The sequence below is a fragment of the Elephas maximus genome, chromosome 7, assembly GCF_024166365.1.
Source record: "Elephas maximus indicus isolate mEleMax1 chromosome 7, mEleMax1 primary haplotype, whole genome shotgun sequence".
NCBI classification, from domain to species: Eukaryota; Metazoa; Chordata; class Mammalia; order Proboscidea; family Elephantidae; genus Elephas; species Elephas maximus.
The window spans coordinates 136424803-136448921 of record NC_064825.1 but is presented as its reverse complement, the minus strand read 5'-3'; the positions used below and the strand labels follow the sequence as shown (position 1 = coordinate 136448921).

The 24119-nt window shown below is 54.2% G+C and overlaps 1 protein-coding gene across 4 annotated transcripts in view; it reads right to left on the bottom strand.

Moving 5' to 3' along the window:
- Window positions 1-312: 312 nt before the first annotated feature.
- The window catches only part of MOB2 (MOB kinase activator 2), a 59441-nt gene continuing 35634 nt past the window's right edge, over window positions 313-24119 (bottom strand). Inside the window, exons 2-6 of one of the 4 annotated variants that reach the window (XR_007518316.1) lie at window positions 4807-5006; window positions 3470-3563; window positions 2175-2299; window positions 883-1427; window positions 313-527 (exon numbers count right to left, since the gene is read on the bottom strand). Coding sequence is in view for 3 of the 4 variants with exons in the window: in XM_049892905.1 (XP_049748862.1) it covers window positions 1114-1427; window positions 2175-2299; window positions 3470-3563; window positions 4807-4967; window positions 12753-12964 (906 nt within the window). In the remaining variant the exon portion in view is untranslated. Of the gene's footprint in view, window positions 1428-2174; window positions 2300-3469; window positions 3564-4806; window positions 5007-12752; window positions 17102-24119 lie in introns of those variants that run through there. The other 3 variants (XM_049892905.1, XM_049892903.1, XM_049892904.1) reach the window with 3 other exon arrangements.

Sequence of the window (24119 nt, the reverse complement as noted above, 5' to 3'; positions counted from 1 at the left end):
GGGAGGGGCTGGGAAGCCTGGCCCACAGTGCTGAAGCCTCCTGTGACGTGACCCCAGGCATGACCTCCATAGCTGCCTGCTGTTGCCAGCCCCTCAAAAAGAAGGGGTGCTCTCTCTCTGCTGATGGTGCCTGCCCTACTCTACCACCACACCGGCTTGGCCTCGCACATCATGGCTGTGCAAAGGAAGCACCTACTCTGGCCCCAGTGGGTGCTCAAGGAGCCCTGTGGGACTAGGGGCAGATGGCAGCTGCAGAGGGGAGTCCTTGGCTGGACCCAACCTGGGGAGCCCTTCAGAGGCCCCATCCTCCCTCGGCATGGCCCGCCCAAGACACCAAGACACATACTGAGGCTCCTGCCTGAGAGAATGTGTTTTATTTGACTCGACAGACAAACTAAGAAGCGGAGGCTCTGCGCGACAGCAGTGGCGGCAGCGTCTCCTCTATGGGCTGCTCAGCCCTCCCGTGTGGCCCACCCGGGAAGCGGCAGCTCCTGACCCCACTGGTCTCAGGACTCCTCCCTGGGCATCTGGGAAGCAGGAAAGGGGACAGAAGCGACAGCTGGGACCCCTATGGGGTCACTTGGGGCCTTGTTCCACCTCCACTTGCCCCACCCACTCTGGGCCACCAACAGCCACCATCCAGGCGGGGCAGGAAGGGGGGGAATCTCTCTGTAAAAATAAGCCCCACCCCCAAAACCAAACCAAACCCAGAGTCTACAAAGGAAGCCTTTCAAGGGGGGAGGGTCGTTTCCTGTGTCTGTATTTCTTTAAAAATGGCAGAGCTGCCAGGGAGGGGGGCTGCACGGAAGACCAAAGAAGGGACCCCACGGGAGGGACCCCAACACCAGTCCAGAAACGCGTGCTGAGCGAGCGTGCACTCACACGTGGGTCCCTGCACACGTGATGCCATCGTCCACCAGGCGCCGAAGAGGGACAGCAGGTTCCACCACGCACCCAGCAGCATCTGCTCATCCCGCCCGGCACGCCTGGGCACCCTCGAGTCCAGGGCGGCTTGGCGTGCCCAGCCCTGTGCACACGCACACGCAGACGCACACGAGGCCCTGCGACGCCGCTCCTTCCTCCCCCGTGTGCGTGTCCATCCCGCCCTCGGGCTCATCTCTCCTTCACGTGGTTCTGTGCTCCGCCAGCCCCGCCCCCGCTGGCCCCATTGCCGCCGCCCCCACCGGCACAGGCACTGCTGCACAGGACACCCGTGAGGTCGTCCATGACGGCGGTCTCTTTGGAGTCGACCAGGTTGAACTCCCGGACGAAGAGGATGAAGTGGACGTACAGAGTGTTCAAGTGGCCGTGCAGCTCGAGGGCCAGCGTCTCCTTGAAGTGTGACGAGTAGATGTGTGCCAGCACGTGGAACAGGTACCTGCAGACCTTCTTCACCAGCGCCTCGAAGGACGGCGGGAAGTCCCGGCCTGTGGGCCAGAGCGCGTGATGCCGGGGGGGCCTCTGTGACATGCGGTAGGGCCTGCTCGGGGCCCGGCTGCCACAGGGCCAGCCCGAGGGCTGGCCACGTCCTGGCCCCTCTCCCCACTGCAGCCCTCACTGGGTGGCCACCTTGAGGGCCCGCCATGTCCCAGCCTCTATGTCCTCCGCTTCCCACCACCGGGAGGAGTTGGGCACCATCCTGCTGGCTGGTGCACTGAGGCAGCTAGAGCCTCGTCCCATGCACGTAGAGAGAGCCTGATCCCCTCAGGTGACACTTCAGGCTCTCCTGGGCTGGGGCCGGAGAGGATAGGAGGCTGGATGCGTGCTGGCACTCTCCGGCCAGGTCCCGTCCCCATGATGGCTCACCTCCCCTTATGCCCTGCCCAGGTCTGCACACACCCACGGCTGCTCACCAGCCTGAGGCCTCTCTGTGCAAGGGTGGCCTGTTAGGCCACCACCCCAAGTTAGGGTGGGTGGGCACATACCCCAGGCCAGGCTGACTTGGAGTTCCCATGGGGCCAGACTGCCTTTTGGGGGGTGTCCAATCCACTCTGCCACTCAGGACAGGCACGGCCAGGGCCACCAGGGAGTGCCCGCCCACCACCCACATCCAGGCTCAGAGCCCTGGCCACCTGCACCCACTGCAGACCAGCTGGCCCTTCAGCCCAGTCAGGCCTGCTCTCCTCCGCTGCCTAGCTGCCCAGGGCACAGTGCCCACTGCTGGGGGGACATACCATACTTGGTGGGGAAGACGTCCTCATCCGTGACCAGCTTCTGAACAGAGCTCATGACAAAGTCCACGTACTGTGGGGCCGTGCACTTGACCTTCTTGCCCCGCTCATCGTACCAGTAGTACTGTCTGTGGAGGCGGGAACATGCTGTCATCGAGGACACCAGGGGGCCCGTAGAGAGGGCAGCCACTCACTACCCAGGCACACGCCCCCTGGCAGCCCCCACTTCCGGCCTATGCGCAGCCTGCTCAGGTAGAAGGTGGGCTCACAGCTTCATGGAGGCCCAGCCCGGGACCTGCGGGGTCCGCCCAGCCCACCCACCACGCCTCAGCAGTCCTGAATCGCAGCACCGGTCATGACGATGTCCAGGAGACACTACCCGGGACAGAGCATGGCCTGCATGTCTGAAAACACCTGCAGAAAACCCTCGAGTATGCCCCAGGCTGAACGCACACGCTCACAAGGGCACCTTCACCTCCCCCAAGGCGGCAGACCTGAGCTCTGGGCTTTCAGATGTGTGTACGCTGGGTTACACTCCAGAGGTGCTGGAGGTGCATCCTCTTGCTGCAATGTCCCCACCCCTCCTGGGGGCAGTGCTGTGACTGTCAGCCTGGCCTCCACCCGCCCCACAGAGGCGGCCACACCTCTGGGGGCCACAGTGCCATTGCACCTGAGACAGCACCCCACCCAGCATCCCTCACTGCCTGGTGGACCCAGGAAAGCCCCTCACCAGCCCCTCCCTTCCTGAGACCTGAGAACTCCTCTCTGCAGGTCTGGAACATGCTCCGCCCCTTGCCCCACTCCACCCCTTACCCCACCCCTCACCCCACCCCTCACTCTGCTCCACCCTTCATCCCACCCCACTACCTACTGCCACCCTGGGCCCAGGGACAAGGGTGTGGCCATGACTGGGAAAGAAGCGCTTGGGTCAGAGGGCCACTGCACAGAGCAGACCAGCCCCCAGGCCACCAAGACCACAGCCCTGTGAAACCAGTAAACCCAGGACGCGGGCAGTCTTGGCCCTCCCACCCCCGTGCCAGTCTTTCTCCCTCTCACATCAAGGGCCGTTGCCAGACTAGAAAAAGAACTCAAACAGAAATGCCTCCCACCCACAGCCAGGCTGCCCTGAGACCCAGCTGGCGTGTCCTTAGGAGCATCCCCAGAGCAGAGCTCCAACAAGGGCCTGGACAGCAGGGCCAGCCCCAACCCACTGAAGCCCTAGGGTGGCCAGCCCTGGACAGCAGGGCCAGCCCCAACCCACCGAGGCCGTAGGGTGGCCAGCACGGGCAGCTACTCACGTGTTGCAGGCAGCCATGGTCTGGCATGTCTCTCCCGTGCAAAACTCCGAGATTGTGCTGTACTGCAGGTTGATGTGATGGAAGAACGTGGTGGCTGGAGGAAAGGGGTCAGCTGTGAGGGCTGCTCGCCACGGCTGTCCACACCCCACGCCCCGCAGAGGAGAGGGGACCAGGCGTGAGGACCACCCGCCACAGCTGTCCACACCCCACACCCCGCAGAGGAGAGGGGGCCATCTGTGAGGACCGCTCGCCACAGCTGTCCGCACCCCACAGCCCGCAGAAGAGAGGAGACCAGGCGTGAAGACCACTCACCATGGCTAGCCATGCCCCATGCTCCGCCCAGCTGGGAGGAGGCAGCACAGGAAAGGGTCTCCACCCTCAGGCCCTGGGAACCCGCGCTGTCAGGACCAGACCACTGGCCCCCGGAGGCAGGCTGCCACCAATCACCACCCCAAAGGCCCAGGCAGTGCCCTGGCTGGCTGTCTGTCCAGACAGAGTCCCTTTCCGTGAGAGGATAGGGTCAGATGCCGCTTCCCCCCAGCCTGGACAGGCAGACAGCATCCCTCCCCTCAGCAGGACCCCAGGTACACCACTTACAGGAGGACCGTATCTATCTCATGCAAGTGTTAGGAAAGGCCCCACACCATGCGGGCTGGGCCCCTCAAGTCAAGGACCCTGAACGTACAACCTGAGGCACCTGCAGGGACCCGCTGAGGCATCATGGGTGCAAACAGTGACTCTGGGCCCAGGGCCACGACGCCCGCAGCCTTCTCGAGGCTGGCTGTCCTGTGGAACTGCGCCACATGCCCACCCACCTTCCACATGGCCCAGGATGGAGGGGTGGGCAGGTGGTGCTTGGCAACAATCCCGCTCCTACCTGGTTGGCAGGGGAGAAGTGCTGGCCCTCCCGCAGGCAGCATCCAAGCTGTACCATGCCTGACCCCCCCAGCGTGACACCTGGCAGCCATGTGCCCGTCCCGTGCCCCCTCCTTAGCAATGGCATCACCTGCCAGCCCACCAGGGACTGTTGCAGAGTCCCCCGTGTCTGCAGGGACACTGAGCACACCGCTGAGACTGGCCCCCCCAATGTCTGACGCTGGCCACCACATGGGCCAAGTTGGAGCAGGGGGAGGCCTGTCTGCGGTGACATTTAGAGACGCACGCACCCAGCCATGCACAGGGAAGCCTCTGAGGCATGGAGGGCTTCCAGAGGGAGGAGTGGGTGTCTGCAGGGGGAGGCCACGTTGCTGTCCTCAGCGTCCTTGTCAAGTGCAGCCGCCTGGCTCCCACCTCCTCCCAGGCATGAGTCCCGGCCTCAGCCCCTCAGCCGTACGTACTGTTGCTGGCCAGCCACTCATTGAGGTCGATCTCCCGGGGCAGCATCACCAGCTCCTTGAACTCAAAGTCGGTGATTCTGGACTTGGTGTACTCCGGCTCCAGGTAGATCTTCTTCTCCTCTGGCGCCGGCTTCTTCCCATTCGGCTTGGTTTTGGACTTCCTGCCCAGGAGGGGGGAGAGCAAGGTCACCCACGTGCACCTGAGACGGAGACGCGACCCAGGTCAGCCAGTGGGCGGAGCAGAGAGCGCAGCCTAACCCAGGAGGCCTCTGCAGAGACACCATCTCTGCTGCAGCCCCCCGCCCACACACACAGATGTGGAGGCTCCAGGGGTGGGAACAGGCCTGAGCCAGCACAGTGACCCATCCCCTGAGACAATGCCCACAGGCAGGCGCTGGATGCACAAGGTATCTCCTGGAGATGTGGCGGCGGATGCCCCCTCCCAGGACCCAGTGGGGGCAGGGGTGCCCTGGAACAGTCTTTGAGGCCTTCCAACAGGAGTGCCAGCCTGCTGAGCCGGCCCACAGGCTGCCGTCATGGAGCACAGCAGGCACAACGTACCACATGGCTGTCCCCACGCCATGACAGGAGTACCATCCTGCCGAGGCACCGCAGAGGCTGCTGTCACGGGGCACAGCAGGCGCAGTGTACCACATGGCTGTCCCCACGCCATGACAGGAGTACCATCCTGCCGAGGCACCACAGAGGCTGCTGTCACGGGGCACAGCAGGCGCAGTGTACCACGTGGCTGTCCCCACGCCATGACAGGAGTACCAGCCTGCCAAACCAGCCCAGAGGCCACTGTCACAGGGCACAGCAGGCACAATGTACCACACAGCTGTCCCCATGCCATGACAGGAACACCAGCCTGCCGAGCCACCCCAGGGGGTGCTGTCATCGGGCACTGCAGGTGCAATGCACCACGTGGCTGTCCCCACACCATGCCTGTGGTCTCCCACAGGACCGGACCTGCAGTCATCACTTCTGGCCATGTGTCTAGAGGCAGGACCACCCAGAAGGATGCACAGGGACGGGGTATCCCCCCAACTTAGAAGGCCTAAGCTGGAACGTGGTATGTCAGCCAAGGCTGGCAGCAAGGGGCTGCCTGCTGAGAGGGTACGTGTCAGGCAGACCTTGACCCTCCCCATCACTCCCTCAATTGCTGGTCTGATGGGTCAGAAGGCTGACAGCTCTATCCACCCTCCCGAGGGCAGGGCTTCATAGGCCCCCAGCCCGCACACACTAGCCCGCCACAACCACCGCCACCGGGCTTCAGGGTCTGACACAGCCCATGATGACAGTATGCTCATCTGCACAGGGTGGGCTGCTAGGACCTCATCCACCCCCACGCAGCTGCAGTGGCGTTCTGGTCTCCGTTGGACGGTGGAATCAGGGCTGCTTCTACAGTGACACTGAGCAGTGAGGTGCCAGGGTGGGAGGAGGCCCGCCTGTGATGGGCCCTGTGCTGGAGCACTTGCCCCCAAGAGCCCAGAGCACAGGCGCACCACGCCACCCTGACTCTTCTACCCACTGTTTTCACTAGGTGGCTTTCTCCTCGTGGAAAACAGCTACCTGTTACCCACAGCTACCCATTACCGATCCTGACTCACAGCAACCCTATAGGACAGAGCAGAACTGCCCCATAGGATCTCCAAGGAGTGCCTGGCGGATTCCAACTGACCACGTTTTGATAAACAGCTGAGTTCTTAACCACTGTGCCACCAGGACTCCGGGAAAACAGCTACTTTTCATAAAGCATGTTATTACTGTTGACATACAGTGTTACCATTTCAAATGGGCTGATACATGTATCCTGTATTTTAAATGTCTTAGTTTTAATACACTAAATATCAACTACTAAAACCCTCACAGACAAATGCTCCTTGGTCCTGAGACCCAAATCTGAGGCCTGCTGTGCCCGGACACAGGGGCCACAGGGTCTAGGGCTGCTGACACTGGAAGAGGTCACCCCAGTGCCAGGAGCGAAGCCAGGAGTATGTGAAGGTGTGAAGCCAGACGTGCTTGGGGCCTAGGGACAGCGTCTGCCGGGGCTGCTGGACAGCAAGTGCAGCCGGGCAGGGGGCTTAGGGTACCAGCTGTGGCCACTGCTCAGCACCCTCCACTCCTAGACCTGGTCTCCTGCTGCCCCAGGGAGGGCGATTTGAATGCAATGAGAGGGGCCCCTCAGCCTTGAGCCCCATTCCTCCCTGTGTGGTTGAGTCACGGGTCCTCACAGCCCATTCCCTCCTTGCATGCCTGCTCTGGGGAACCACCACCCTCCCTGACTCAGTTTCCCCACTGGCCACAGTAGGCTGGAGATACCTGCCTAATCTCCTCCCCTCAAAGCAAAGCCTCTGGCCTCTTGAAGCTACAGTCTCAAGAGGGGCCCCGGGGGGACAGAGAGGTGAGCAGACATCTGAGGCCCCCCTGCCCCTCCCGCCACAACTCACCTGCTGCAGGAGCCCCACCCCACAGGCCCAGCCCCACCCTGAAAGCAGCAGATGCCCAGGGTCCAGCAGGTGCTGGGGGCCCAGTGCCACCGCCTCTGCAGGACCCACCTAGGCAGGTCGTGAGGGCTGTGAGGCCAGGCCTGTGGGAGCCTGCTCCCTCCCAGACCCTGAAGGCCGCCAGGCTGGGGGCAGCCAGACTCCGGGCAGGGGACGAGTGGGCGAGAGGTCTTTGCAGGGCCCGATCTTGTGTTTCTTTCTTTCCTCTGTTTTGAAAAGTTGGTAATGGTTTATTTAAGAGAAAGGGGAAGGAAAAACGTTCCCTGAATGCCAGGGAGATTCTTCCCTGCGGATTCTCCCAGCAAGCTTGGCCTTAAAAGGCGACGGACGTGCACTCAGACGCTGGATGCCACTGGGAGTGCCTGGGCCAGGCAGGCTTTGCGTCCTGGGGATGGGGGCAAGGACAGAGTCCCAACCTAGGCCCTGGGACACAGGCACTGGGCACCCTCCAGAGACGGGGTACTTCAGAGGCCCAGGGTAGACTCAAGCCCGCTAGGAGGGGTCCTTGCCACCATCTGGGGAGAGGCCTGGTGGACAGGGCTTCCACTGCCCCAGCTCTTGGTGGCACAGTGAGCACTCACCCGGACAGCTGTGGCAGAAGGTAAGAGAACCCTGCCGGGACTCGTTCCACATCACGACACCTCACACAGATGCCCTGGACATCACCACTGCTGGTCTTGCCCCCTCACGTGACCGCAGGTGGCACGCGCCATGACTGGGAGGCTGACCAGCCTCCGGCCATCAGCCACTCTGAACCTTGCCCCCACCCAGCACTGAGGCTCTGAGGCAAAGACAGAGCCTCCTGGTCACAAAGGGCCTGTCCAGAGGGCAAAAGACGACAGCTTGTGTACACCAAGGAGCACACAGCCGCTGCCTCCCCATGCCGGGTCTGTCCTGCCGTTAACACAACTGGCAATAAAGGGGCCAACAGGTGCCCCTCTGTCCCCTACCCCATAACAGGCAGGGGAGAGCCCAGACAGCAAGGCTGCTGCAGAGGAAGTGCCTACAGCATCCTTTCTAGGGGCAGAGCCCAGGCTCCAGCCTCTCCACCTTCGTGGAAAACGGGGCCCCATGCCAGTTGCCTATGACGAGGGCTGCATACACAGGCAAACACGTCTCTTGCGGGGGAGGGGTGTCTCAGTGGGCTTGGTGTGGACGACAGCCACTCCTGCCCACGTTCCCCACTCGCCTGTCCTCTGCCCACAACCCACAGCCCTTGCTCCAGCCCAGGCAGATGCCAGTTACCCTGCCCAGCCCAGGCCCTCACGCCTGCTGTCCAACGTGGTCTCTGGCAGAGGAGTAGGTGTGAGCAGGACTGGGGCACACCAGGGAGGCCGACCCACACAGGAACAAGACCATTTTAGGTGTCACTCACAGCCCAGGAGAGAGTCAGGAGGGGTGAGGGGAGCCGAGAAGGGGGGCTGTTTACACCACGACCAGAAACAAAGACAGGAGCCGCGGGAAGGAGCCTAGGCCCACTGCCCTCACAAAGCTCTGCTCCCTGAGACTGTCCCCTCGTGGGTCCCAGAGCAGAGAGACGGGAAGAGCAGACAGGCCTGGGCCCCACCTGGCTCTAGGATGCTGGAACCATCCCTGCCCACTGCTCCCCCACATGTAGGGAAGCACCTGCAGCATGGCCCCCACCGACTGGCACAGCCTATCCAGGGCCACTCTGCCCCCGTGAGGGCATGGCAAGAGGCTGAGGCAGAAGGCTGGGAAACTCACCCACCCCAGGTCCCGCCACTCTCAGCCCTGGCATAAGGTCTGTGGAGTGGAGGAAGCCTCTGGTTAAAGGAGTGCTCCCCCTCTGTGCAGCGGTCACCCTGGCCAAGCGGGCTGGCTACTTGGCCCTCAAGGCTGGTGCCCCTGCCTCTGCCTGCACCTGGGTACCCCCATGCCTGCTCGCCCCCAGCCCTGCCTATGCTCAGGCACTGCCCCCCGCCCGCTCCCTACCCCCATCCCCTGCTGCCATAAAAGGGGCAGGGAGGAGCTTGGGCAAGTGCTGGGAGCCCAAAAAAACCCTGAAAGCAAAGAAAACACAACTGAATGTTAAGCACTGATGCGACAGCATTTAACTCCATCACCATCATCGTCAAGAAAGTAACTCGGTGGACCCCACTGCACAGCCCCAGGCAGCTGTCCCTCCCCAGGCACGGAAACCCCCGCTTGCCCAGTGCACAATCGCTCTGCAAGCCCACCGTGCCCGCTCTCTGGCTTCTGTGCCCGTGACCCCCACTCTTAAAGTAGGCTGAGCTCCCACGATGCCAACAGTGTGGAGCATGGGGAACGAGGAGAGCCCGAGAGACGAATGCTGGGACCACACCTGGCCCACAGAAGGGTTTTGGAAAATCAACTGAGAGCCTGGAGGGGGAGGGGCTGCTGCCACCCCCCTGCCCCCACCGGCCCAGACTGACCCGCTGCCATGGATTACATTGTGTCTTCCCAAAATATGTGTCAACTTGGCTAGACCATGATTCCCACTATTGTGTGACGGTCCACCATTTTGTCATCCGATGTGATTTCCCTATGTGTTGTAAATCCTACCTCTAAGATGTTAATAAGGTAGGATTAGAAGCAGTTATGCTAATGAGGCAAGACTCAATGTACAAGATTAGGTTGTGTCTTAAGCCAATCTCTTTGGAGATATAAAAGAGAGAAGACAGCAGAGAGACAGGGGGACCTCATGCCACCAAGAAAGCAGTGCCTGGAGTAGAGTTTGTCCTTTGGACCCAGGGCTCCTGCGCTGAGAAGCTCCTAGACCAGGGGAAGATGGATGACAAGGACCTTCCTCCAGAGCCAACAGAAAAAACCTTCCCCTGGAGCTGGCATCCTAAATTCGGACTTCCAGCCTACCAGGCTGTGAGGAAATAAACTTCTGTTGACGCCATCCAATTGTGGTATTTGTTACCGCAGCACTAGATAGCTAAGACACCTGCCATCCTGCCGAGGCTCGGGTTGGGATGCTCCCGGAGGTGGTGTGGCCCCCACCACACCCACACCCCTGATTCAGCAGATCAGGGTGGGGCCTGAAAAATGATTTCTAGCAAATTCCAGGCGCTGCTGCTGTTGGTCTTGGCCACTCTGAGAACTCAGCTAGTCGGCGTCTGTGCTGTCCTACCTGGGCCTGGCCACCTTGCACCCCCTTCCTACCTCAAAGACACGGAAGCCAGGAGTGGGGAGCACCCAGGAACCCAGCCCATGCCCCCCAGCACTGCCCACACCTGGGCCCAGGCTTCAAGCAGCAAATAGCAGCTTCAGACAGGGGCACACACAGTGTTTCTCTCCCTGTGTGACCCTGTCTGGGTCAGCATCCCCAAACAAAGCATGCTTTCATCAGCTCTTGTGTCTTCTACAAAATAAGAGAGTGTTGAAATGGAAAAAGCCAGGGCAGGAGGGGACAGTTACACAGACACCTCAGAGCCGACGTCACCATGGTCCAAGGGTGTGAGGCTGCAGGGCCGAGAACTCCCACTGCACGCTGCCATCACTCAGAGCAGTTTTTACTTTCACAATGCAACCTGTTAATGATCTCACTTTCACACTTGCCTAACACATCCCCTCCTCCAGGAAGCCTTCCCAGATCCCTAACAAAACCAGCATTCAGCTCTTTCCCACCGTGTATATACGTTCATACATGCACACGTACACACAGCAGGGTGCACACGCATGTACACATGTGCACAGAGTGCCTGCACACTTACATGCATGCACACACACACTTGTGTGTGCACACACTGTCGAAGGCAGTCCTGGGTGCTGATCTGAACCAACAACCTGGCAGAGCGTGGCACTGCCAACTTTCCCACAGGTTTTCAAAATCTTACATCCAAACATGAAAAGGGGTGATGTTGGCAAGCTCACCAGCCAGCCCCCAGAAACCCTCCCATGGACTGCATGGAACGACCGGTGGGGGAGAAAGCGTGTCACAGATGGACCGCACGACAGGGACCCAAAACAGCCAGAGCCCAGAGGTACTCACACATTCCAGAACCTGCAGGGCATCTGAGGATAAGCACAGCCCCGGGGCCTGCCCACAGCCCAGACCCTCACCGGGAGACCACTTGGTCTGGCTGCAGTTACAGGCAGCGCTGGGAAAGCAAGAGAGGGTAACTTTCTATGACAAACCTGGGACCTGGGGAAACCGCATGCCAACGTGAGATTACTAAATGAGGGGACACTGAAGCGACACTCCACTGGACGTGTTTGGAGAGGCAACTCTGCAAGCCTTGCGGACTCCAGCGACCATGCTTGCTGACCTCTGTCCTCACGGCCGGAGTGCAGGCAGGGGCCAGCTCCATTCCGCCAAATGTTGCATCCCAGGTCCCCAGGAACCATGGCCAACCAGGGCTTCCCTGAAGGGACCATGGTACCGCTGCCTCTGAGGGCAAGAACCCACCTCCCTCCTACACTCACACGTGCACACACACTCACACAGACATACATTCACACACACTCGTGTACACACACATGCACTCACAGATACTCAGACACGTGCACACACACATTCACACTCACACGTGTACACACATGCACTCAAACATACACTCATACAGAGACACACATGCACGCACACTAACACACATACCCACACACATAGTACCACATACACAGGTGCATACTTGAATGCCTACTCACACAATACTAACACACTAATGTAAACACTCATACCCTCAGGACTCTCACACATGCATACGTATACCCACATACACACCCACGCAATCACAAACTCACTGACACGTGCACACACACTGCACAGTTACACGCTCTCACAAGCTTGCCAACTCTCCAAAGTGAGTTTCTGTGAGTCCCTGTTTTTGTACACAGAGGTCGCAGGAGGGAGGGACCTGGTAGCAGGTGAGAATAAGGGGCAAGGAAACTTCTAGAAAGGGCTTCTCTGCGAGCAGACACTGAGGTGCCCACCCTGCTTCTCTCAAGGACGCCTGGACCCCTGGAGACAAGCAGCCACTGACCAGTGACAACAGCTGGATACACCTGGTGTTGAAGAGCAGACCAGTGGGCTTGGGGGGGGGGGGCAGGACAGAACCCCATGGTCAAGGGATCAGGTAGCTCCAAAAGGCAGGACAGTCACTCATTCAGGGCTCAGTCTTCAGCTTGTCCCTCTACCCCGCCGCCCCCATGTGTATGAAGCTGCCCACTGAGCAGCTGCCCACAGTCCAGCTCTGGATGAAATCCACGGGCTCTCTGGGAACAGGGAACACGGGGAACGAGATGCCGGCCAGGCTGGGGCACACACAGCTGCCGCCTCCCTATCCCGCCGGAGGTCCACCAGGGCCTGGCACTGCTTAGCCACCAGCTAGCTACTGGGCCTCGGGCAACACAGTCAATGCCCCCAGACTGACTGCCTGGGGAGAGGGACAAGAGCCAAAGGAGCCCTGCCCCACCCCCGCCCCTCCAACTCGCAGGTCAGGGGGCTGGTACCTGAGCACTTTGCCGACGGCCCGGAGGACCATTTTGCAGCTGAGTCCTGTTTTGGGGGCAGGGCTGTACAGACCTCGGTCTGCAGGCAGAGTCCCGTGGTCGCCAAGCATGGTCAGGAGACTGTGGGGCTGGGAGTGGGGGACGGGACACTGGAGCCAGTCGCTCTGGCTCCCTCCCTGCGGAGCTGACAAGTGGCCCCAGTGCTGGGCCATCCCCTCCCTCTGCCCCCAGCCAATGAGGACATGGCAGAGGGAGGGGCTCTGGCTGAGGGCACACGGACAGCTGTGCCTTCCTCAGCAGGAGGCAGGGCTGGGCTGTTGAAATAAGGGCGTGTCCCAGCCAGCCTTTCAGGCCAGGTGGGTGGGAGGATAGAGCTGGCTGCAAGCCCTAGCCAGCCAGCACCGGGAGGGTGCTGGCTGAGCCCACCAAGGCCCTCTGAGCACAGCAGCCCCTGATGCAGGCTCCAGCGAGGACAGGGAAGCTCTGTGAAGAGGACAGGCTGGTGGGCGAGGAGATGGATGCACTGCTCAAGGCAGGCCCCAAGTGAAGGGGAAACCGGCGACTATGTCTGCACTCAGTCCCTCAGCCTTTCTTCAGGGCCTGCACCTCCCAGAGTTCACACCCACCACAAAGTCCATCGCGGTTCCAGGGGGCCCAGCCATGCCGATGGTGAAGTGACAATGCACTCAAGTCTGTGTGAGGCCCTTGTGCAAGCCCAGGACACCGGCTCTCGAGGGTGGCAGGGGGTCTTCTCTGCAGCTGAGCGCACAGGAGCAGGAAGCACCGACAGTCAGGACAGTGCCCCTCATCCTGCCCAGCTCTGACCCCACTGTTTGCAGGAGCTGTTGACCTGGGGTGAGCTCCCCCTATGTGCCAGTCACCATCGGACACCACTGGACCAGGCGCCTCGTGCATCTATGTCGTGGGGGTGTGCCTGCTGCCCCTGTTGATGCTGCAGGCATAGAACCCAGATCCCGGCAGCACGGTGGGCAAGAATGACCAGCAGAGAAGTGAGAGGGGGTGGGGAGGGGGCGACAAAACACCCCAAGTGCTCTGCTCATCCCCCACAGCGGGGTGTCCATCTTACAGGTGCACACACGCAGAGCAAGCAGTCACAGGAGACAGACAATGGGCCTGACTTCCAAGCAGGTGCTTCCCAGGACACCTTTTCACACCCCATGACATTCAATACGTGATCTCTGAAGTCAGAGGAACCCATCCAGGCTCGGAAAGGGCTCTGGGCCCAGACAAGGTGCTAACCGCTGGCCAGAAGGGATGCAGGTATCGGGAAGGTGGTGTCCACCCTGGAGCTTCCTGTCCTGAGGGCCTGGCCTGGGTGGACACGTGTGTGGCCACCAGCCGGCAGAGACCAGTGGGTAAGGTAGGTCGGGTAAGCCAGGATGGGGCTGCAGCCTAGCACTTCTGACAAGAGCACACCCACTCCGGGTGGCTCTGCTCAGCCCTCCCACCACACAGGTGCCAAGAGACTCAGGCAGGAGTCAACGGCCTTGGGTGCGAACAGGTGGAGAGCCGACCTGCCAGGTGCTCCACAACACACAGGCGTGGGCAGGGCTGTGGGGCCCACAGAGCAGCCATCTAAGATCAGGGCCTCCATCCTGTCTATGCAAGCACGCCGAGGGAACAAGGAAGGTAGCGAGGCCTCCTTCATCACTGAGTTACGTTTACAGAAAATGATTTCTCACGCTAAAATAAGGCCCTACCAACACAGCCACTGAGCACTATTCTTAGAATACTCTGCAGCTAAAACAGCACCAGGCACTGTGCCCTGAGACGTGGCAAGCCCTGCCCCGCTCTTCTGACAGCAGCACAGATCTCGGGACCCACCCAGCACACCACGTCACATCTAGTCGGATCTCGGGACCCACCCAGCACACCACGTCACATCTAGTTGGATCTCGGGACCCACCCAGCACACCACGTCACATCTAGTCGGATCTCGGGACCCACCCAGCACACCACGTCACATCTAGTCGGATCTCGGGACCCACCCAGCACACCACGTCACATCTAGTTGTCGTGTCTCCTTCGGCTCCTCTGGGCTCGGATGGCTGCTTGAATTCTCCTTGTTTTTGATGCTCCTGACTGTGCTGAGAAGGGGTCAGGTATCTTGCAGACTCTGCCTGCAGTAGGGTTGGTCTGAACCTTTTCTCACGGTTAGACTGAAGTTACGGGTGTGCTGGAGGATGACCCCAGAGGTAAATGTCCTCTCATCACATGTGAAGGGCACAGGCCAACCACATAACCTCACTGTGGGTGCTCACCTTGATCACCTGGCTGAGGGAGTGTCTGCCAGGCTTCTCCACCATAAAGTTACCCCCACCCTTATCCACTGGCCTCTTTGGAAGTCACTCTGTGCAGCCCAGACTCGAGGACTGAGGACTTGCCCTCCCCCTCCTTAGGGTGGATTATCCATATAAATGACCTGGGATCCTTCTGCAGGGGAGATTTGTCTCTTCTCCCTTGAGTATTTATTTATTCAAACATTTGTTTATGTCAGTATGGGTTCTCAGACATTCATTTTATACTTTGGGTTATAACCCAGTACTACATCATGTATTTTGTTAATCAAATTGTCCCAGTTTTGGCCACTGGGGGCTCTTTCAACTGGCTCCTGTGTCCCTTTGACATATCCCATCACTGTGGGGTTTGTTTGGGGGTTTTATGTCTGTCTGCTGTTTGTCTGTCTGTCTTTCGCTGTCTCTTTCTTTGCACTTTCTTGCATTCTCACATTTCACGAGGTTCCAGGCTCCTCTTGTGAGTTTCCTGCCCCAGCCCCCAATACAGCTATTTCTTCAAGGTGCCCTGGTTCCTTTACTGGAGAACAGTGCAGAGATCAAGACCTGGGCGCCGGGTGTGCTCGTTGCCACTGGAGTGTCACTGCTTCTAGGTCCTCTCAGCTGACAGGGCAAGGTGATACGTGTGTACACTAACCCCATGATATACACGTATTTATAAATTTTCCATATGTAATCGTCTGTATCGATATCAGGCTAGTGTCTCACTGCCACATAGATGGTTCCAGTCTCCTCCCCCAGCTTATCCGTAAACTCCCATGCCAACAGTCAGAAGCATGGAGGGGCCACCTATCTTTTCATTGCTTTGTGAAAACAACCGAGGTACTCCAGAGCTGCGAAGTCAGCACAGTGATCCCCAACCAGCATCCCTCCAAAGGGTGCAGGGAAACTCACTTCACTTGAGAGCAAGCATGGCGGAATCCCTTAAGGAGTTACTACAAGAGAAGAGAAGAAAGAGAACACTCCAGTGACAACAACTCGAGAAAGACACGTGCATAAAAGAGGTGAAAACCAACCTGATAAAGAAGAATTAAAAAATCTCAGGAATAAAGTGATTTAAGAAAAGCTTTGAATAGAGAGGCAAAAGAACACAAAATGGAATAAGATATAACAGATAAACTGTTATTGAAACGAAGTCTGGACTCGAAGGAGCACAACAAGCCCAGTGGAGAAACAGACGTGACAAAGGAGGAACTTTCTTTGGTAAAAACGGAACAAAGAGATTTCCACTTCAGCTCACGACAGAACCACCATCTACACCTATGAACTGGTCAAAAGGCTTGAGCAACTGCTCTCAGACGCTGGGCGGGACCTAAGGGGGGCGTATGAGCGATCAGCACTGCCCTGGCCTTCCAGACCGCGGTGCCGGATGGGGAGATGCACCCAGAGCACCGTGGTCTTCCTAAGCAGAGGAAGCCAAAGTGGACGCCCAGGGCTGCTGACTGCAGAAGCGTGCAGGCAAGGTACCCAAAAGGATGGAGCTGCACAGAAAAAAAAACCTGCAACACGACCATGGATTCACTCATGCCGGCCACCGAGCTGAGCATGTGCAGAGTGAATTGCCACACAACCTGGCAAAGAGGAGCTACACAGGAGCCGCGAGCTGAAGGGAAATTCTGGAGGCTACGTAAGACAAGAGGACATGGGCACTCCAACTGTCAGGGCGGAGAGCCGTGGGACATTCAGGAACACTCCACAAAAGCCATGCCGGGGGAGTAGGGCTACTGCAGCCCCAGAGCTAGGGTTTCCCTAGACCTGCCCCACTAAAGCTTAAACCAACCCACCGAACCAACAGTAAATCCACCTTCTGCCAGAACGAACAGTGCTCTTTAAAAGAGGACAACAACACTGAGAATTTCAACAACATGGTCTCCACAGTATCTGGCATACCAAAAAAAAAAAAAACAAGCTTGATGCGTGAAGAAGCAGAAAAATGTAACCCATAACCCACAAAACTCTAAGAGTCAACAGAAACAGACCCAGAGATGACAGAGATGCTGGAAGTGACTGTCAAGGACTTTAAAACAACTGCTATAAATATATGAAAGGATTTCCAGGAAAAGATGGCCACAATGAGCAACAAGATTAGTACCCTCAAAAAAGACATGGAAACTACAAAAAAGAACAGAAAATTCTAGAACTTAAAAAATACAGTATCTGAAATGAAAGTTTTATGGGATAGCCTTAACAAAAGATGAAACCAAGCAAAGAAAAGGTGAAAATAAAAACATAACTTATCAAAATTTGTGGGATGCAGGTAAAGCAAAGCTCAGAGAGGGAAATTTATATCTATAAATGTTTATATTGTCAGAGAAGATTTAAAATCAATGAGCTATACTTCCATCTTAAAACGCTAGAAAAAAGGGGTGCATATCAAACCTGAATTAAGTAGAAGGAAGAAAATAAAAACCGGAAATCAATGAAATAGAAATGGGTAAATAATAAAGAAAAATTCATCACAAAGTTAGCTCTGAAAAGGTCAGGAAAATTGACAAATTCCACAGCTAGATTAGACTGATGGGCAGGGAAGACGGAAAGACATAAAATGACCAATATCAGAGATGACAGAGGGGACACAAAACTAAGATCCTACAGACATTGAGAGGATAACACAGGGCTATAACGAAAACTATATGCCAACAGAAAATTTAGATGAGGTAGACAAGTTCTTTGAAAAACACAAGTTACCAAAGCTGACCTTCTTAGAATAAAGAGAAAATATGAATAGCCCCTATCTGCCAATAAACTGAATTTATAATTAAAAACCTTCCTACAAGAAAATGCCACATGCAGGTAGCTTTACAAGTGAATTCTATCAGATACATAAGAACGGGAGCCCTGGTGGCACAGTGGTTAAGAGATTGGCTGCTAACCAAAAGGTGAGCAATTTGAATCCACCAGCTGCTCCTTGGAAACCCTTTGGGGCAGTTCTAGTCTGTCCTATAGCGTTGCTATGAGTCAGAATCGATTCGAAGGCAACTTTTTCTTTTTTTAAATATATAAAAGAAAGATAAAGTACCAACCTTACACATTTCTTTCAGAAAACAGAGAAAGAAGCATTTTCCAACTAATTCCAGGAGGCTAGCAGAGCCCTTATGCCAAAATAAGACAGGGATACTAACTAAAGAGAAAATTTACAGACTAACATCCTTTATGAACATAGATGCAAAAATCCATAACAAAATACTTGCAATTCAAATCTATGTTGTTGTTGCTGTTAGGTGCCGTCAGAGTCGGTTCCCATCACAGCGACCTCATGTACAACAGAAAAAAATACCGCCCAGTCCTGCGTCATCCTCACAACCTCGTTGCTGTATCTGAGGCCATTACTACAGCTACTGTGTCAATCCATCTTGTTGAAGGTCTTCTTTTTTGCTGACCCTCTACCTTACCAAACATGAGTCCTTCTCTGGGGACTGGTCCCTTCTGATAACATGTCCAAAGTACGTGATAGAAGTCTTGCCACCATGACTTCCAAAGAGCCCTCTGGCTGTACTTCTTCCAAGACAGACTTGTTTATTCTTCTGGCCGTCCACAGTATATTCAATATCCTTCGCCAATACTATAATTCAAAGCCATCAATTCTTCAGTCTTCCTTATTCACTGACCAGCTTTCACATGCATATGAGGTGACTGAACACATCACAGCTTAGGTCAGGCACACCTTAGTCCTCAAAGTGACATCTTTGTTTTTCAGTACTTTAAAGAGGTCTCCAATGCAATAAACCGTTGGATTTCTTGACTGTTGTTTCCATGGGCATTGATTGTGGATCCAAGTAAAATGAAATATTTGACAACTTCGACTGTTTCTCCATTTATCATGATGTTGCTTATTGGTCCAGTTGTGAGGATTTTTGATTCATGTTGACGTGTGATCCATACTGAAAGGTTGTATTCCTTGATCTTCATCAGTAAGTGCTTCAGGTTCTCTTTGCTTTCCGCAAGCAACGTTATGTCATCTGCATACTGCAGACTGTTAAGAGTCTTCCTCCAATCCTGATGCCCTGTTCTTCTTCATATAGTCCAGCTTCTCAGCTTATGTGCTCAGCATACAGATTGAATAGGCATGGTGAAAGGATACAACCCTGACGCACACCATTCCTAACTTTAAGCCATGCAGTATCACCTTGTTCTGTCCAAACAACTGCCCCTTGGTCTATGTACAGGTTCTTTATGAGCACAATGAAGTGTTCTGGAATTCCCACTCTTCTCAATGTTATCCATAATTTGTTATGATCCACACGGTCGAATATCTTTGCACAGTCATTAAAACACAGGTAAACATCCTTCTGGTATTCTCTGCTTTCAGTCAAGATCCATCTATCAGCAATGATAACTCTCATTCCATGTCCTCTTCTGAATCTGGCTTGAATTTTTGGCAGTTCCCTATCGATGTACTGCTGCAACCACTTTTGAATAATTTTCATCAAAATTTTACTTGCCTGTGATAATAATGATATGTTCGATAATTTCTGCATTCTGTTGGATCACATTTCTTTGGAACGGGCACAAATATGGATCTTTTCCAGTCGGTTGGCCAGGCAGATGTCTTCCAAATCTCCAGGCATAGGCGAGTGAGCACCTCTGGCACTGCATTGGTTTGTTGAAACATCTCAGTTGGGATCCTGTCAATTCCTGGAGCCTTCTTTTTGTGCCAGTGCCTTCAGTGCAGTTTGGACTTCTTCCTTCAATACCATCAATTCTTGATCATACGCTAACTCCTGAAATGGCTGAACATTAATCAATTCTTTTTGGTACAGTGACTCTGTGTATTTCTTCCATCTTCTTTTGATGCTTCCTGCATTGTTCAATATTTTGCCCACAGAATCCTTCAGTATTGCAACTTGAGGCTTGAATTTTTCTTCAGTTCTTTCAGCTTGAGAAATGCCTAGTGTGTTCTTCCCTTTTGGTTTTCTAACTCCCGTTCTTTGCACATTTCATTATAATACTTCGTCTTCTCAAGTAGCTCTTTGAAATCTTCTGTTCAGCTCTTTTACTTCATCATTTCTTCCTTTCATTTTCACTACTTGACATTCAGGAACAACTTTCAGAGTCTCTTCTGACATCCATTTTGGTCTATCCTTTCTTTTTAATGACCTCTTGCTTTCTATATGAATGATGTCCCTGATATCATTCCACAACTTGTCAGGTCTTCAGTCATCAGTGTTCAGTGCAACAAATCTACCCTTGAGATGGTCTCCAAATTCAGATGGGATAAACTTAAGGTCGTATTTTGGTCCTCGTGGACTTGAGCAAATGATGCTCTGTTCTGCAGGTGGCCCCTGGCTTTGTTCTGACGGATGATACTGAGTTTTTCCACTGTCTCTTTCCAGAGCTGTGGCTGATTTGATTCCTGTGTTTTCCATCTGGTGAGGTTCACATGTACAGTTGCTGTTTACATTGTTGAATAAAGACATTTGAAATGAATAAGCAGTTGGTCTTGCAAAATTCTATCATGCATGTAGTTTCTATCACCATGGCCATATCTCCCAAATACAGATCCTTCTTTGTTTCCTACTTTCGCATTCCAATCTCCAGCAATTATCTCTGCATCTTGACTGCATGTTTGATCAATTTCAGACTGCAGAAGTTGGTGAAAATCTTCAATTTCTTCATCTTTGGCCTTAGTGGTTGGTGTGTAAATTTGAATAATAATCATATTAAATGGTCTTCCTTGTAGGCTTACAGATATTATCCTATCACTGACAGCACCGTACTTCAGGATAGATCTTGAAATGTTCTTTTTGACAATGAATACGACACCGTTTCTCTTCAATTTGTCATTCCCAGCATAGTAGATCATATGATTGTCTGATTCAAACAGCCAATACCAATCCATTTCAACTCACTGATACCTAGGATATTGATTTTTATGCATTCCATTTCATTTTGACAACTTCCAATTTTCCTAGATTCATATTTCCTACATTCCATGTTCCGATTATAGTTTAGAGCTGTTTCTTCTCACTGTGAGTTGTTCCACGTTGGCAAATGAAAGCTTGACTCCATCCATGCCATTAAGGTCTACTCTACTCTGAGGAGACAGCTCTTCCCCAGTCATCTTTTGAGTGCCTTCCAACCTGAGGGGCTCATCTTCCAGCACTATATCAGACAATGTTCCGCTTCTATTCGTAAGGTTTTCACAGGCCAACTGTTTCAGAAGTAGGCTGCCGGGTCCTTCTTCCTAGTCCTAGTCTAGAAGCTCCACTGAAACCTGTCCACCACAGGTAACCCTGCTAGTATATGAAATACTAGCAGTATAGCTTCAAGTTTCACAGCAACACACAAGCTACCATAGTACAACAAACCAACAGACACGTGGTGGCTTATAATAAATAAAAAGGATAATACATCATATCCAGAAGAGGTTCATTCTAGGAATTTAAGCTTAGCTAACATTTGAAAATCAGTCAATGTAATTCACCACATCAACAGAATACAGGGGGAAAAAATTATATGATCATCTCAATTAGATACAGAAAAAGCACATGGCTAAACTGAATACCGATTTATAATGCAGAGTCTCAAAAAACTAATCCAACACCCATGTATAATATAGAGTCTCAGCAAACTAATCCAACACCCATGTATAATATAGAGTCTCAGAAAACTAATCTGACACCCAAGTATAATATAGTCTCAGAAAACTAATCCAACACCCATGTATAATATAGTCTCAGCAAACTAATTCGACACCCATGTATAATATAAAGTCTCATCAAACTAATTCGGCACCCATGTATAATATAGTCTCAGCAAACTAGGAATAGAAGGGAACATCCTCCACAGATAAAGGGCACCTACAGAAAAATCTATAACTAACATCAAACACGTAGCTGAAAGACAACATTTTCAGCTGAAGATCAAGAACAAGGCAAGAATGTTTATTCTCACTGCTTCTGCTTAGTATTGTACTGGATGTCTTAGCCAGTGCAAATGAGGAAAAAAAAAGACAAGACATAAATATGGAAAAAGAAAAGGCTGCCTTGTTTGACAAACAGCATGACTGTGTGTATACAAAATTCTAAGGAAACTACAAACTGGGGGAAAGGAGTCTTTTCAATAAATGGTGCTGGGAAAAGGAAAAAACAAAATAACAAAACTCAACCCCTATCTCACACCATACACAAATTAATTCAGGATAGATCAGAGAGCTAAACAAGGGCTCACCCTTGTATGTCCTTTCCTGTGGGTGCTGCTGGGGAGCTCTGACGGGCTCCCAGGAGGTGTGAGCTGAAGGTTACCTCCCGTGTTACCTCCACAGACCCTGTGCAAAAGGCATGAAATCCCTCCTTTCCCCACCCAAGAAATGGGGCAGCTGGGAAATGGCAGAGCTAAAACTCAAACTCAGGAGCAACGGCCCTGAGCGCAACCACAGAGACATTCTTCAGAGTCACGTGGGTGGAAACGGCCCACGGTGGACAGACCTCAGTATGAGCAGGGCTGCTAGACATGTTGCACCTGGTGTTCACAAATGCTGACTGAATGCTTCCTATGACGGAGAAGCAAGCCAAGCCAGACGCTTCACCTACCACCCTGCTCAGAGCTTCCAGGGCTCCTGAGGATAGCAACAAGCCCTCAGGAATTTTGTAAATATTTATAAATACATTCTTTACAACATATTTACCTATATTTATCCTAAGCAAACATCACTGTTGTTTTCTCCTTCATCCCCAGAGCTTCTGGCTCTCAACAGGGTGGGTGTCTCTGTGTACACATGGGAACATGCAAGGTGGGGATTGGGATTACAAAGTCAGCCATCTTCCAACTAAATATTAACGCGCTGGAGACCTGACAACATTGGTTTTCCCAACAAAACACAGGAAATGAGAACTTTTCATGTTACGTGTCTATTTTTAAAAAGAAAGTTTACACCGTAACAATTACTGATGGCTGTAATAATTTAAAATTCCAGGAAACTGCTAGGCAAGGGGGATTTAACTATTTAAGATGCCATATTTAAGATACATGTTTTTAAATGACAATGAGAAACTGGTCTTCAACTTTCTGCACGCCTGCCTCCTGCCTTGGTGACGACACATCGCTACAGGGCACTGCTTGCTCTCCTGCTCTTTGATTTAGTGCTGCCCCCCAAGGCTCTAGAAACTTGTCAACTCTGACGTTTGAGGGGCGCTCCATTGGCCAGCACACACCCAACATGGTTAGCTGTGGAAGCACAGCTGCCCTGCCAGCTCGTGGCAGCTTGTTCCCCGGGAGGGCAGCAGTGGTATTGGTGCTTATGTGTAGCCATGTGCGTACCCCCCCAGGTGAGAGCCCTGACACCAGCTGGCTCAGATGCCCCGAGAACCCCTTCCTCAGGTACAGGCTCAGCTCCCCGCGTTACTGGGCTTCCGTGTGACTGTGCCCATAGCCAACAGTTGCCAGACATAAGGGCCCAGAAAGCTGCACTCAAGTGTGTGCACTGTCATCATTTGGCCACTGAGTCAGGTACAGGTGTGCCTTCACTGTGGTGACAGCCTCCAGAGTGTCCAGCCCCTGAGAACACAAGCACCCCCTCGACAAAATGCCTGCTTGGCTGAGGGAGCCCCACAATGGGACCACATTCCTAGGCTAGATGCAGCCAGGCCCGAGTGCAAATGGGGGGTAAAACAGCCCCAAATGCTGTCATCACCAACACAAAGTCCCCAGGTCCTCAAACAATGCCAGTGAGAACACCCAGTAGCCCTTGTTTCACAGTCAGTGTTGGTATGGCTAGCCTTGCTGCTCCCTGTCTACACCTGGGAGGAGAGGAGCAGCTACAGCGAGGGCACATGTACCTGGTCAGGGGGCACACCTGGTCAGGGTGCGTACCTCATCAGGGTGTGTACCTGGTCAGGGAACACACCTGGTCAGGGTATGCACCTGGTCAGGGAGCACGCCTGGTCAGGAGGTCAGGACATAGGAGCCATTCCTCATAAGCCTCAAGCCTGGGGAGAGGACTCTCAGAAGGAAATCCAGGATGACTATTGTCACTGGGCCCTCCTGGCTGGGAATCGCACCCTTCCCCCTTCTCAGGGGCCTGTGCGCAGGGAAGGAGGTGCCTCTGGGCAGG